This window comes from Camelina sativa, chromosome 13 (genome assembly GCF_030686135.1).
Source record: "Camelina sativa cultivar CO46 ecotype springtype chromosome 13, ASM3068613v1".
Classification (NCBI taxonomy): domain Eukaryota; kingdom Viridiplantae; phylum Streptophyta; class Magnoliopsida; order Brassicales; family Brassicaceae; genus Camelina; species Camelina sativa.
The window spans coordinates 4,436,519-4,449,611 of NC_141892.1; the positions used below are offsets into that span (position 1 = coordinate 4,436,519).

Here is a 13,093-nt window from a genome sequence, read left to right on the forward strand (position 1 = left end):
TTTATCCTTAGATTTGGCCATGTTGTTAACAACACTACTTCAATACACGTTGTAAGAGTCGACTTGTGGATATTGCAAGATCAATCTATGAGCATCACCAACATAAAAAATTGAAATCAAAATGTTTTAGGCCTCAAACGTAAGATTTGTATAAATGAGGGGCTAATTTGAAAAAATGATTTTTGTAACGCAACCTATGAAAAAAAGGTGTCAGCTGGTTTGGTTATTATGTATATAATAGTCGCGTGAGTTGAGTGGTTGCGATTTCTTCAATTTCGTAAACTTCTAGGGAAGAGAGGGGAGATAGGGAAAGTGAGAAGAGGGGGGAAACCCTAGATTCGATCTCCATTCGATTTGGTTCGTTCTCGAATCGAAGCGATGGTGTTCTACTTCAAGGCCCGACCTGATGCTGGCGACTACACAATCTTCATGGGGCTTGATAAGTTCGAGAACGAGGAGCTCATCAAGTACGGCTTCCCTGAAGACGTCTGGTAAGCTATTTTTTCCTTTTTTTTTGCGACAAAGATTTCTCGATTTTTCCCGATCATCGTTTTTTTTTTCTTCCTGAACTTATAGCTCGTATCGATTTTTAGTTTCGGATGGCTCAATTGTTTAATTAGTTGTCTTTTAATCTAATTTTGAGGTTTGTTGTCTTTGTTTATATGGTCAGATGTTTTGTTATATCATGATCTATTGTTTATTTATTAATTGTGGTGAATTCATGGGAATGAACGAGAAGGAAATGGTGGTCAACCTTTGCCCAAGTTTTGTTTATGATGATTTCACTTGAATTTTAATTTGTTGTGGTGAGTTTTGCGATGAGTTCTTGTTCTTATCTGGTATAATTTATCGGTATTAGTTTTCCTAAAAACATTTGGCAGAAGAGATATGTTGTTACTTTGATTCTTAAATGTTTGTGAAGAATTGCCGGAGAGTTATGATGCGACCTTAGAAATGTTTTCGTGTGTATACTCTTTTCTGAGATAAATCTTTTTTGTTCCTATGATTGCTGGGCCTTGATGTTCTGAAACAAAAAGAAAAATATAAATGTGGTGATGTTTAAAAACATTTTGTGAAATGTAGTTTGGCCTGATTATGCAGTTGCTATATCAATTTTTTCTGGAAATATCTTTGTAGCTCCATGAGAGCTATGATCCAATATTGATAATGTTTATTGATTAGTCTTTTATGAGTAATACCTATGGGTACACTGGTAGCTCTGAACTCACCCCTATTTAAGTATTGGGCTGTTTCTCAGCATGTCTATTGTCCTCTCATGCTGTGTTAGCTATATTCAAACTTTGGTGTTTGTTACCTCCTAGTTTGATGATTTAAAGCTCATTTAGCTATATTCAAACTTTGGTGTTTGTTACCTCCTAGTTTGATGATTTTCTTTTATATTTAAACTAACTAAATGAGCTATATAGCTTTTCTATTGATCATATGCTGCTACTGCACATTTCTTTTGCAGTTCAGTAAGTTGATGCATAACTGAGGTTTATGAGTAAACTTATGGACATATCATGTCATTCATGTCTATTCTCTGTTCATGCGTTCTTGCTAATGTCAATCTTTGTTGTGTTTAGACATGTATGGGTTTTTTTTAACCTTCAAATTTAAATAATTACTTTTTTCATATAAGCTCTAGCAGCTTCACCTAGTCAGCATTTTAATTTCTTGTTCAGTATGTTGATTCACGACCAAGTTGCTAAATGTAAATTTCAATTGATGCAGGTTTCACGTGGATAAAATGTCGTCAGCTCATGTTTACTTGAGGCTTCATAGAGGCCAAAGTTTTGATGATATTAGTGAAGGTGTGCTGGAGGACTGTGCTCAGCTTGTGAAAGCGAACTCCATTCAAGGTAAAATCTGAATCCCTTTTTCTACTTGTGCTGAACTTAACATTTGCATAATCGTTAGTCTTAGAGTACCAGTTTGTTTTTTAGAAGGAGGGCACATATAGGCTATTTTCTGTTTTCTTACCGACTGGTGTCTGGGATTATGTGCCAGGCAACAAGGTGAACAACGTTGATGTTGTGTACACTCCGTGGTCCAACTTGAAGAAAACTGCCTCCATGGATGTTGGTCAAGTTGGTTTCCACAATTCAAAGATGGTAAGCTTCGCCATCTCTCAAGAAAATTTGGTTGTGCATACATGAAATCTGCTCAAAATATGGTTGCAAAGCAATGATGATACCTAACTGATATTTGTTTCTTAAAGGTCCGGACAATCAGAGTGGAGAAGCGAGTCAATGATATAGTTAACAGATTGAACAAAACAAAAGTTGAAAGAACTCCTGATCTGAGAGGTTAGTGTTTGGTTTGTGGGCTCTTACTTAAATTCCAATATACATATCTATATAATTTTCTTGCATATGAAGTGTCAGTTAAAGTGACTATCTTTCCAGATATTATAACTTTAAGATCTATTAAATTGATGTTGTTGTTGATAACTTTGTTGCTGAAGCCGAGAGAGAAGCAGTGAATGCTGCAGAAAGGGCAGAGAGGAAACAACATCTGAGGGAGAAGGTCAGTTTCTGGGATTTTGTTGTTATCATCTGAAGAAGTCTTTGATTAGGGTTTTGACACAAATCTTTCAATGTTTTCTTAATATTGCAGAAAAAACGTGAAGAGATAGATAGGCTTGAGAAGGAGAGGCAAGCAGAGATGAGGAGTTACAAGGGACTAATGGTAACTGATAAAATGACATCCAACAAAGACATTGCTTCAAGCCACAAATCGGTTCAAGAACTGGAAGACGATTTCATGTAAAAGCTCTGAAGAAATGAGAAAAAAATACAAGAAACCAAGTCGGTAACATTCAGCCAGAGGTGATCCTGTTCTGTCCTTCAAAGAAGGCTTAAGATGTTCTTGCTAGCCTTAATTATGATGATGATGATGGTTGTCCGGTATTATGTTTTCTTTTAAAAAGTCAGTCTTGAAGACCTAAAACCCTAATCTGGTACTTGGACTAGTTGGTCCAGTAAAATGTTTGAAAGGATTGAATCTTATCTGTGAGAAATTAAAAGAGCATTCTATATATAACACAGGTGAGCGATCCTGGTTGTGGCAGTCGTGTTTTGCAACTTTGCATTGTGGTGCTTGTCGAAAGTCATTTTATTACCCTACAATGTGACTTTTTGCCAAAAAAAAAAAAACCCTAGAATCAATTTACTGGTCGGAAATAGCTCTTGAATCCGAAAATCAGAGCGTCTTGGGTTGGTCGGGTCGGGGTACTACAGACCATAGTAATCAATCGCTGTTGAATCTAAACCGATATTAGCGATCTTCCGGATCAGTTTATTTACCCTCAAGTTAGCTTGGCCAGTGAGTCGTAAGTAATCTTTGAGCGACCCAATTGATGATAATATGATATCAATCCCACCTAAAAAGACCCATGATTTGAAATAATTCCGGTGGCCCCTAAAGGGTCATTTGAATCCAACAATGGGGAGATCAAGGAGTATTAAATAAATCTCTGCGTAAAAATTTGAAAATAAAGGAAAAAGAAAGGGAAAAAAAAAAGAGAAGAAACAAAATAATGATATGTCCGTTAAAGACACGATAGGGAGACACGTGGCCGGAAATATTCAAAATGGACGTCTGGGATTTAAGATTGAGAGCCGTTCATTAGATAGAAAAAAAAAAAAAAACGAAACGTTTATTATTGACTTAAGTTTGTCTGCTGGAATAGTAGTGTGAGTAAATAGGGTTTGTTGACGAAATTCGAATTTCCGCCATTCTTGTTTTCAAAAAAAAATTAAGCTCTACCGACCGTTTTAGATTTCATCCTTTGTCTTCTCTTTTAATCTTCTTCCTCTTCTGTAAAACTTTTCAATCACTCACTCTCTCTTTCTCTGTCTCAACTCAGATTTGTCTCAGATCGGAGATTTCCTTGTTTTCGACTCTTTTTTAGTTTTTTTTTTTTTTAATTTGGGGATTTCTTCGATTTCTGATTACTTCCATTTCCGAACCGAGCAACGGTGAGTTTTTTACCTGGTTAGAGATCTTCAAGTCTGTCTTATTGATCTTTGAATCTTGGGTTGATTTGGGTATGATGTCGTTTTGAATTTATTGTCTGATCGATCCAAAAACAAAATTTCTCTTTTTAAAGTGATTAACAAAATAAACTTCACAGTATAGTCATTTTGGATCTAATACCAAGCTCGCGGTGTGAGGCAAACTCCAGCTTCGAGTATGGTTTGTCTTGATATATTATAAGCGACAGTGCTGATTCCTTTTGTTTTTTTTTTTTTTTAAATCTCAGAGAGAGAGAGAGATTGTGAGATGATGCAAAGGAGAGAAGAATAGCTTTTTGCTTAGATAATGTATTGGAGTGAACATTGCATAGAAGAAAGGCAACGTATGGGAATTGGGGTTACTATTTTTGCTTATTCATTGACAAGCTATGGAAAGTGAGTCTACTACAACCATCTCAACTCCTCAGGAAGGGATCCCTAAATCGCGTCACGGGTTTGCTTCTTTCTCCTTTTTTTTTTTTTTTTCTCATATCTTACTAACTAATTTATCGGTGACTTGCCGCAATAAACTTGGTTTGTGTTGATTTTTTTACAGGAGGACTAGTGGCCCTGCTAGACGTTCAACTCGAGGTCAATGGACAGCCGAGGAGGTGTGAATATTTCTTTTTATCTTTCAATCAGTTTTGTTTATTTTTACACTCTTTGATCAACATATTTGCTAAGTTTTTCTAACCAAACATATGTTCAGGATGAGGTGTTGAGAAAAGCTGTCCATAGTTTCAAAGGGAAGAACTGGAAGAAGATAGGTAAAGTAACTGTCTATACTTCTTTTCCTTGCTTGTGTTGGTTTTACTGAAGTGAACTGTAATCTTTCTTCTCTGATGGAATGTTTCTGATTTGCTTTTCTTAACTTTTCCAGCTGAATATTTCAAGGATCGAACTGATGTCCAGTGCCTGCACAGGTGGCAGAAGGTTCTTAACCCTGAACTTGTTAAAGGGCCATGGACGAAGGAGGTGACACTTTATTTCCTCACTTATTCTATATGTGTATCTCGCATGCTTGACCCTGTTTGCTTTATAGTTTTCCTAACATCTCTTATGACTGCTTATCGTTCTCGTTTTGACATGTGTGTAGGAAGATGAAATGATAGTTCAGTTAATCGAAAAATATGGGCCGAAGAAGTGGTCCACGATTGCTCGGTATTTACCTGGCCGCATTGGAAAGCAATGTAGAGAGAGGTATGCTTATTGACAGTTATATCTCTAGGAACAATAGTCAAGTGTATATTAGCATTCACAAAGCTTGTAATTGATATAGGTGGCACAATCACCTCAATCCTGCCATAAACAAGGAAGCTTGGACTCAAGAAGAAGAGCTGGTTCTGATTCGTGCTCATCAAATATATGGTAATAAATGGGCAGAGTTAACCAAGTTTTTGCCTGGAAGGTACTAATATTTCTTGTCATTTGAGTATCATCTTTATTCAATCTGAAGGTATTCTTCTATTTGTTCTAGCAATATAGTTTTTTTTTTTTGCTATGTTATCAACAGGTCGGATAATGGAATTAAAAATCACTGGCACAGTTCAGTTAAGAAGAAACTTGATTCCTACATGTCGTCTGGCCTTTTGGATCAGTACCAAGCCATGCCTCTAGCTCCTTATGAGAGAAGTTCCACATTACAATCAGCTTTTATGCAGAGTAATATAGATGGAAATGGCGAAATAGACAGCCGTCAAAATTCAAACATGGTTGGCTGCTCACTATCTGCAAGAGATTTTCCAGATGGAGCTATAAACATGAACCATCATTTCTACCCTTGTGGAAACTCTCAAGAGACTGAGCAAGCTGTTTATCATTCAGATCAGTATTTTTATCCTGAATTGGAAGATATATCAGTCTCCATCTCAGAAGTCTCTTATGACATGGAGGACTGTTCACAGTTTCCTGATCATAATAATGTCTCGACTTCTCCAAGCCAGGACTACCAATTTGATTTTCAGGAGCTTTCGGACATTTCACTGGAGATGAGACAGACTAATATGTCAGAGCTACCGATGCCATACACGAAGGAGAGCAAGGAATCAACTGTGGAACCTACAAACTCCACACTAAGTATTGATGTGGCTACTTACAACAACTCAGCAAACGTTTTGACGCCTGAAACGGAATGTTGCAGGGTACTTTTCCCTGATCAAGAGAGGGAAGGGGACAGTGTTTCTAGATCCTTGACCCAAGAACCAAACGAGGTTAACCAGTCAGACTCCCGAGATCCTATTTTGTCTGCATCAGCTTCAGACAGCCAGATATCAGAAGCTACGAAATCTCCTATGCAGAGCTCTTCTTCAAGGTTGAATGCAACAGCCGCCTCAGGCAAAGAAACTCTTCGGCCAGCTCCCTTAATCATAACACCCGACAAATATGCAAAGAAGTCATCCGGATTGATATGTCATCCTTTTGAGGCAGAACCAAAGTGCACAACAAATGGAAATGGTAGGTTCGTATGCATCGATGATCCATCAAGCTCCACTTGTGTTGATGGAGGAACCAATAACTCCAGCGAAGAAGATCAATCATATCATGTGAATGATTCCAAGAAGTTGGTTGCAGTGAGTGATTTTGCTTCTCTGGCAGAAGACAGGCCACACTCTCCTCCCAAGCATGATCCAAACACGACAAGCGAGCAACATCATGAGGATATGGGAGCATCGTCAAGTCTCGGTTTTCCAAGCTTGGACCTACCTGTTTTCAGCTGTGATCTTCTACAATCTAAAAACGATCCACTACACGATTATAGTCCTCTTGGCATACGCAAGCTACTGATGTCCACCATGACGTGCATAAGTCCCATTCGACTGTGGGGATCTCCCACTGGAAAAAAGACGTTGGCTGGTGCAAAGTCAATCCTGAGGAAACGTACCCGTGATTTGCTGACACCGCTATCTGAGAAAAGAAGTGATAAGAAACTTGAAACTAATATAGCAGCCAGTCTGGCAAAAGATTTTTCACGGCTAGATGTGATGTTTGATGAGAGTGAAAATCGAGAGTCTATCTTTGGAAATAACACTGATGTCATTCTTGGAGATAGAGTCAATGGTGGAGAAGGTGAAGAGAACTGGAGGAGCAACCCTTCTTCACTCTTTAGTCACAAAATGCCAGAAGAAACTATGCATATCAGAAAATCGCTTGAGAAAGCAGAGCAAACTTGCATGGAGGCAAATGTCAGGGAAAAAGATGGTTCTGAAGCTAATGTCGAAAATGTAAGTCTCTTCTTTCTTTTAAGCATTTGAATATCTGTTGAGCTGATTAATTACACAGACTCCATCTATCAAAAACTTTAGTTAAAATACTGTATAACTGTTTTGATGGGTTTAAGTCTTTATTCTGCGATATATATGATCTAACTGACATACATCACAGCATTCATCATTGTTGTCTATTCGTTTACCTTCTTGATGGATCAACTCTTGTGCAGGCTGAAAGTTTCTCTGGTGTTCTTTCTGAGCACAATAACTGCAAGCCAGTTCTGTCTTCTCCTCCTGGCCAATCAGTAACCAAAGCAGAGAAAGCACAAGTTTTAACACCAAGAAATCAATTCCAGAAAACTTTCATGGCTACTTCTAACAAAGAACAGCATTCCTCTTCAAGTCTTTGTTTGGTCATCAACTCACCTTCTCGAGCGAGAAACACAGAAGGTCATCTTGTTGACAACGAGACAAGCAATGAGAATTTTAGCATGTACATACATCTATCCCAACCTTAAAAAAAAAATCCTTTTCCTCTATTTGCTTTCAGTGATTGCTATGACGATTTTGTTACTCCCTTTTTTTTGGTCCATTTTACAGATTCTGTGGAACTCCATTCAGGAGAGGTCTTGAATCTCCCTCAGCCTGGAAATCTCCATTTTACGTAAACTCTCTCTTGCCCAGCCCAAGGTTTGACACAGAAATAACCATCGAGGTATTTCATATGCCTTAAGATCCTTCTATTATATGTTCAACCTCTTACTTCCTTTTTAGGCCTAATATATATAGACCTATGAATTTTATGCTTGTTTTTCAGGATATGGGCTACATTTTTAGTCCTGGGGAGAGAAACTACGAGAGCATAGGAGTGATGACACAGAGAAATGAACATGCAAGTGCATTTGCAGATGCAATGGAAGTTTCACTATCACCAACTAATGTTGATGCAGACCAAAAGAAGGAATTGAACAAAGAGAATAATAATCCTCTACTGGTATATATACATACTTCACCAAATAGCAATCGTTCATTCTCTAAGTAGACGATTTCGGGATTATGATTTTGTGATTCTAGAAAATAACCAAATAAATGTTTTGTTTCCTCCATTGATTTTTGGTTTTGAACATTTCTAAATTCTAATTCTATAGGCGGAGCGTCGAGTGCTGGACTTCAACGATTGCGAGTCTCCCGTCAAAGCAACAGAAGAAGTCTCATCTTACCTCTTGAAGGGATGTAGGTAAAAATGCCAAAAGCTCATACATAATATGCAATTGCACATACATGAACATGTATAAATATGTATGTGCATCTTTTATGAATTGTCCCTGTCTGGATCTATTTCTTTTCTATGTTTCTTTTTAATGGATCAACTCGAGTGAATTTATGTAGATTCTGTGATCAATATATAAATATACATATTTCTTATTTCCTGCAATGAGTATGTACATACACGTCCATATACTTTGGGAAAATAAACCTATACTGCAGGTGCACATATGACATATGGGAGTACATAAGTAGTCATATACCAAACTGTAGCAACATACAAATCTAAAAAGATGGATTTGGGGGTAGGTAACAGTAGCAGAAACACAAGAGCTCTCTTGCGTACTTTATTAATACTGGGATGAAATAATAATAATCGTAACGACATTTATATTGTTACTGCCGGAAATGCTATAAGAGAGAAAAAACATATTCTTTATTATGACGAATCAATCGAAGTGGTCGTAGTCGGTGTTCGGTTTCTCAGACGGCTTTGGTCGCAACAGCGTGGATAGCGTCAGCAAGGTGCGGTACAGTCTTCGAGCTCAGACCAGCCATGCTTATCCTCCTTTTTATTCATTTATACAATCACAACAAGTTAAGACAAATTCAAGAAACTTGATCAGATAACGGATGGAGAAGAGAGGCTTACCCGTCGGAAGTCATGTAGATGTGGTACTCTTTAGTCATGTAGGAGACTTGAGCTGGGTTTAACCCTGTGAATGTAAACATACCTATCTGCTTTATTATGTGACTCCAGTCTCCAGGCGTACCTGTCATATGATTTTTGAGTTTCGTTTCATTAGTTATGTCCATCTATGGCCCTGATGATCTATACAAAACATTAAGACTTTACTTACCTCTAGCACGTAATGCCTCGAAAAGCTGCTTTCTCATGCTGATGATACGATCAGCCATGGCCTTCAGTTCCAGAGTCCATTCGTTGAACAAATTCCTATCTCGGAGGATTACAGCCACGATTGATGCACCATGAATCGGAGGACTTGAGTACATTGGCCTTATCACTAGTTTCAGTTGGCTTTCAACTTTCCCTGCAACATCTGATGATTTGCATACCTACGACAACTTCATGTCAGAATTCGATAAAAGAACTTCCTACGAGTTTCTTAAAAAGATTTCCAGCAGGTTATATGAATCTTACAATGCTGAGAGCTCCAACTCTTTCCCCATATAGTCCCATGTTCTTCGCATAACTTTGAGCAACGAGGCATTCTCCACCATCAGCAACAAACATCCTAATCGGTTTTGCATCTGTATCCAGGCTTCCACTCGCGAAGCCCTGCAATGCGAAATGAGATTAAACCATATGGAAGACACGTATTAACAATTCTTTTAGAGGAAGGTGGTTTGACCATCAGCTGATCTTACACACCATCAGTGTACCTGATAAGCACTATCAAAGAATGGCATCAATCCCTTTGATCGCATCAACTGCCTGATTTGCTCCCATTGTTGAATGGTTGGATCAACACCAGTTGGGTTATGGGCACAGGCATGGAGAAGCACTATAGAACCAGGAGTGGCAGCACCAAGGTCTTCTATTAAACCTGTGAACAAAAGAAAAATAGTTGCCATACCCAATTCAGAAAATTCTATAAGCTTCTCAACAATATTAAGCATAAAATTCAGTACTAGTTCACCGCAGTCTCACCTTGAAAGTTCAACCCACGTGTCGATGGATCGTAGTAGCGGTAAGTTTTCACTGTCAAACCGGCCAACGTGAAAATTTTGGGATGATTTCCCCATGTTGGCTGAGTAATATAAATAGTTTTCTGGAATGCAAAGAGAGAAGAGTGCAAGTTTACAAATTTCTCTAGGAAGAAGAAATTCAAACAAACAAGAACTTAAGACTAAAGCATGCATGTACCTGATGATAATGCTTAGCCAAAAACTCCCCTCCAACTCTGAGGGAACCAGTACCAGACAAACACTCAACGGTTGTAACGCGATTCTCTCGAATAGCAGGACTAAGTGACATACATGAAAACAACACCAAAATCATAAAGAATTGTTCTGAAAGACTAAAACTGATGAATAAACAGAAGAAGAAGAATAATAATAATTACCTGTCAGCGCCTAATATGAGCTTAGCGCTTAACTTGTTGAACTCAACCAATCCAACAATGGGAAGATACTCCTTGATTCTTGTTCTACAGATTAACAACACAAAACAAGACTCAGATTTCCACACAACATCAAGCACACAAAGGGTAGTTAGAACCAAAAACAAAAGACAAGAGAGAGAGAGAGAGAGAGCTGAACCTGTCATTGATAAGCTGCTGCTCAGCTTTCCTTACAACATTAAGAACCAAAGGTTTTCCCTCCTGCAACAGAAAACACCATTAATGAACCACACTAAGCCATGACAGATGGATAGCTTAAGAGGATCATTACCTCAGTACGGTAAGCACCAACTCCCAAATTCAGCTTAACTGGGCTCGGGTCTTTGTTATACGCAACTGTCACCTATATATCCGAAAACCAAAATCATCATAACTCTCATTTTAGAGCTGAAAATTTCGTGACGAAATCATGAATTAGATTCAATCCATTATACTACTAATCATGCGAACCAAAATCAGAAACATAAAAACATCAAAATCATCTCCCATTTCCATATATCAATTTTCGAATTATATCGCGAGATCGTGAATTTCACACTAATGAATAACCGATCCAATGCGTAGGACACACATATTTGGAATTTATATACAAACAAAAGACAATCGAAGAAGAAGAAGGTACCCCAAGAATAGGATCCTCGGGAGCTTGAACAAGATGAGCGAAAACAGAACCGCCGGAGACTCCCGATGTCGGCGAGGCATAAACGGAGCTCAGGTTATCGGAATCCGTAGCGGCAGTGAGATGACGGAGCAGAGCACCGATCCTACGATCGCTTGGTGACGAAGAAGAAGAAGAAGAAGAAGAAGAGAACTCGCTGCTAGTCATATTTTTTTTTTGCTGTTGTGTGTACGAATGAATCTGATTTTGGACTTTTATTTCAATTTTTTTTTTTTTAGTTTTCGCTATCCATTGTTGCCACGTCAGCTTAGCATAAAGTTGCGTGCCTTGAACTTGACAACCCCCATCTCATCATCAAGATAATATTTAACTCTTTCTAGTAATCCATTTAAAAGCCTGAAATACCGGCAAAAATATTAATATACTCCCAAAATTCCCAAAATAGGGTTTATATTTGTATTATGAAATCTCTTCTTTTTTAAAAACATTTCTTACAGCTTACAGGAGAAAAGAAATAAATTTAATGCTGAAGATCTTATTAAATATATATGTCAAACTACTGTATAGTAAAAACATAAATGATTACTATTTTGGTGAAGCTGGCTCTCATTAAAATATACTAGTATCCAATTTTCTATTTGATGAAAGTTTTTGTTTATGATGGTTGATGAAATGATTAGTTCATTAGTTTATTAATTATAATATAATCTCTAATTGATTTTCTACACTGAAATCCAGTAAATTATAATGTTTCGTATTTTTTAGTGGTTACATGTTTGTCTCCTATTTATCTTCTTAATTCAATAATGAAATTTATATATCTTCGTATGTAACTTGATTGTATTTAATAGTTCACAAACCGGTTTACTTGTACCTTATCCCATAGTGCGGAGTAGTTGGTAAGGTTCGTCGTTAAAACTTCAAATAATAAAGATATCCAGTTACTTGGATTACCGATGCCTTCATATGGCTTCATTGAGCTTCGGATTTGTTGTAACATGCATTTTGGAGAGATCATGTACTGTGTGATCAATAATTTCAATAGGCCAACTCAATCTCATACGATATAGTAATTTATTCCGGAGTTTCGGAGTTTGAAGATGCTTTATTTTATTGATACTTTCATGGATTAAACAAGTTATTTTGTAATAAAGTTAAATTAATTAATGTTTTACGGAATAAATAAATGGGTTGGTCCTTATTTTATTTTTTTGCGAGAGTTTGACAATGGATAAGACATTATATATTTGCATGTTTTATTTGTAAGAAATTATTCGCATGTTTTATGTGGAGAGCAGCTCATACTTTTCAAATTTAATTAGTTTTCGACCAAAGAGGTTATATATATTTGGATCGTTAGATATAAATTCTTATGATCATTTTAAGAAAAAAAAATACATAAATGCTGAAAATGATAGAAAACTTAATTGCTTACACGACAAATGAAAGGGTTGGAATTTTGTGATGTAATTATAATATTGCAAACGGTACATATCATGTCGTCGTCTTTTGAGCTGTATGTAACTCGTTTGAGCTCTAATATAGCCTCCTTCATTATTTCACAAAATTCGAGTTTTACATAGATACGACTTACGAGGTAGTTCGAACAAGTAACAGTAATTAGTAACAAGTACGAGTTTTTTTTATCTGAATTTTTTCCATGGAGGTTTTTGTTTCCAAAATTCAAGATTTATTTAGCTAGTCATCATCATCTATCAGGTAAACAAATTGGATATTAAGAAATGACAGCAAAAGATTATTATTTTCCGAAAATAAATTTGGCTATATGTGGCGTTGACATACAAAATTATGGAATATGGAGCATTTTGTAATAAATAA

General features: G+C 37.0%; 3 protein-coding genes across 4 annotated transcripts; 2 read left to right on the forward strand and 1 right to left on the reverse strand.

Annotated features, from left to right (window-relative positions):
• The first annotated feature begins 60 nt into the window (after positions 1-60).
• LOC104735162 (uncharacterized) lies at positions 61-3,789 on the forward strand. 2 transcript variants are annotated; one of them, XM_087481509.1, is made up of 7 exons: positions 185-491; positions 1,735-1,862; positions 2,011-2,114; positions 2,222-2,309; positions 2,468-2,529; positions 2,620-2,731; positions 3,580-3,789. In XM_087481509.1, the coding sequence occupies exons 1-7, from the start codon at positions 379-381 to the stop codon at positions 3,612-3,614; spliced, it is 642 nt and encodes a 213-aa protein (XP_087337635.1). In that variant the 5' UTR covers positions 185-378; the 3' UTR covers positions 3,615-3,789. The 2 variants fall into 2 exon arrangements, with proteins under 2 accessions (XP_010453194.1, XP_087337635.1); XM_010454892.3 differs by lacking the exon at positions 3,580-3,789 and having other exon boundaries at positions 61-491; positions 2,620-3,072.
• On the forward strand, positions 3,580-8,660 carry LOC104737945 (transcription factor MYB3R-4). Its single transcript, XM_087481508.1, has 12 exons — positions 3,580-3,983; positions 4,268-4,473; positions 4,576-4,630; positions 4,729-4,786; positions 4,900-4,994; positions 5,116-5,219; positions 5,299-5,427; positions 5,533-7,240; positions 7,456-7,718; positions 7,826-7,940; positions 8,043-8,219; positions 8,374-8,660. The coding sequence occupies exons 2-12, from the start codon at positions 4,409-4,411 to the stop codon at positions 8,464-8,466; spliced, it is 2,862 nt and encodes a 953-aa protein (XP_087337634.1). The 5' UTR covers positions 3,580-3,983; positions 4,268-4,408; the 3' UTR covers positions 8,467-8,660.
• Positions 8,661-8,807: 147 nt separating this feature from the next.
• On the reverse strand, positions 8,808-11,632 carry LOC104735164 (aspartate aminotransferase 3, chloroplastic). Its single transcript, XM_010454894.3, has 11 exons — positions 11,258-11,632; positions 10,907-10,978; positions 10,775-10,836; positions 10,579-10,662; positions 10,380-10,479; positions 10,164-10,284; positions 9,896-10,059; positions 9,654-9,791; positions 9,352-9,568; positions 9,144-9,264; positions 8,808-9,059 (listed from the first exon to the last, which is right to left on the reverse strand). The coding sequence occupies exons 1-11, from the start codon at positions 11,459-11,461 to the stop codon at positions 8,975-8,977; spliced, it is 1,368 nt and encodes a 455-aa protein (XP_010453196.1). The 5' UTR covers positions 11,462-11,632; the 3' UTR covers positions 8,808-8,974.
• Positions 11,633-13,093: the final 1,461 nt, after the last annotated feature.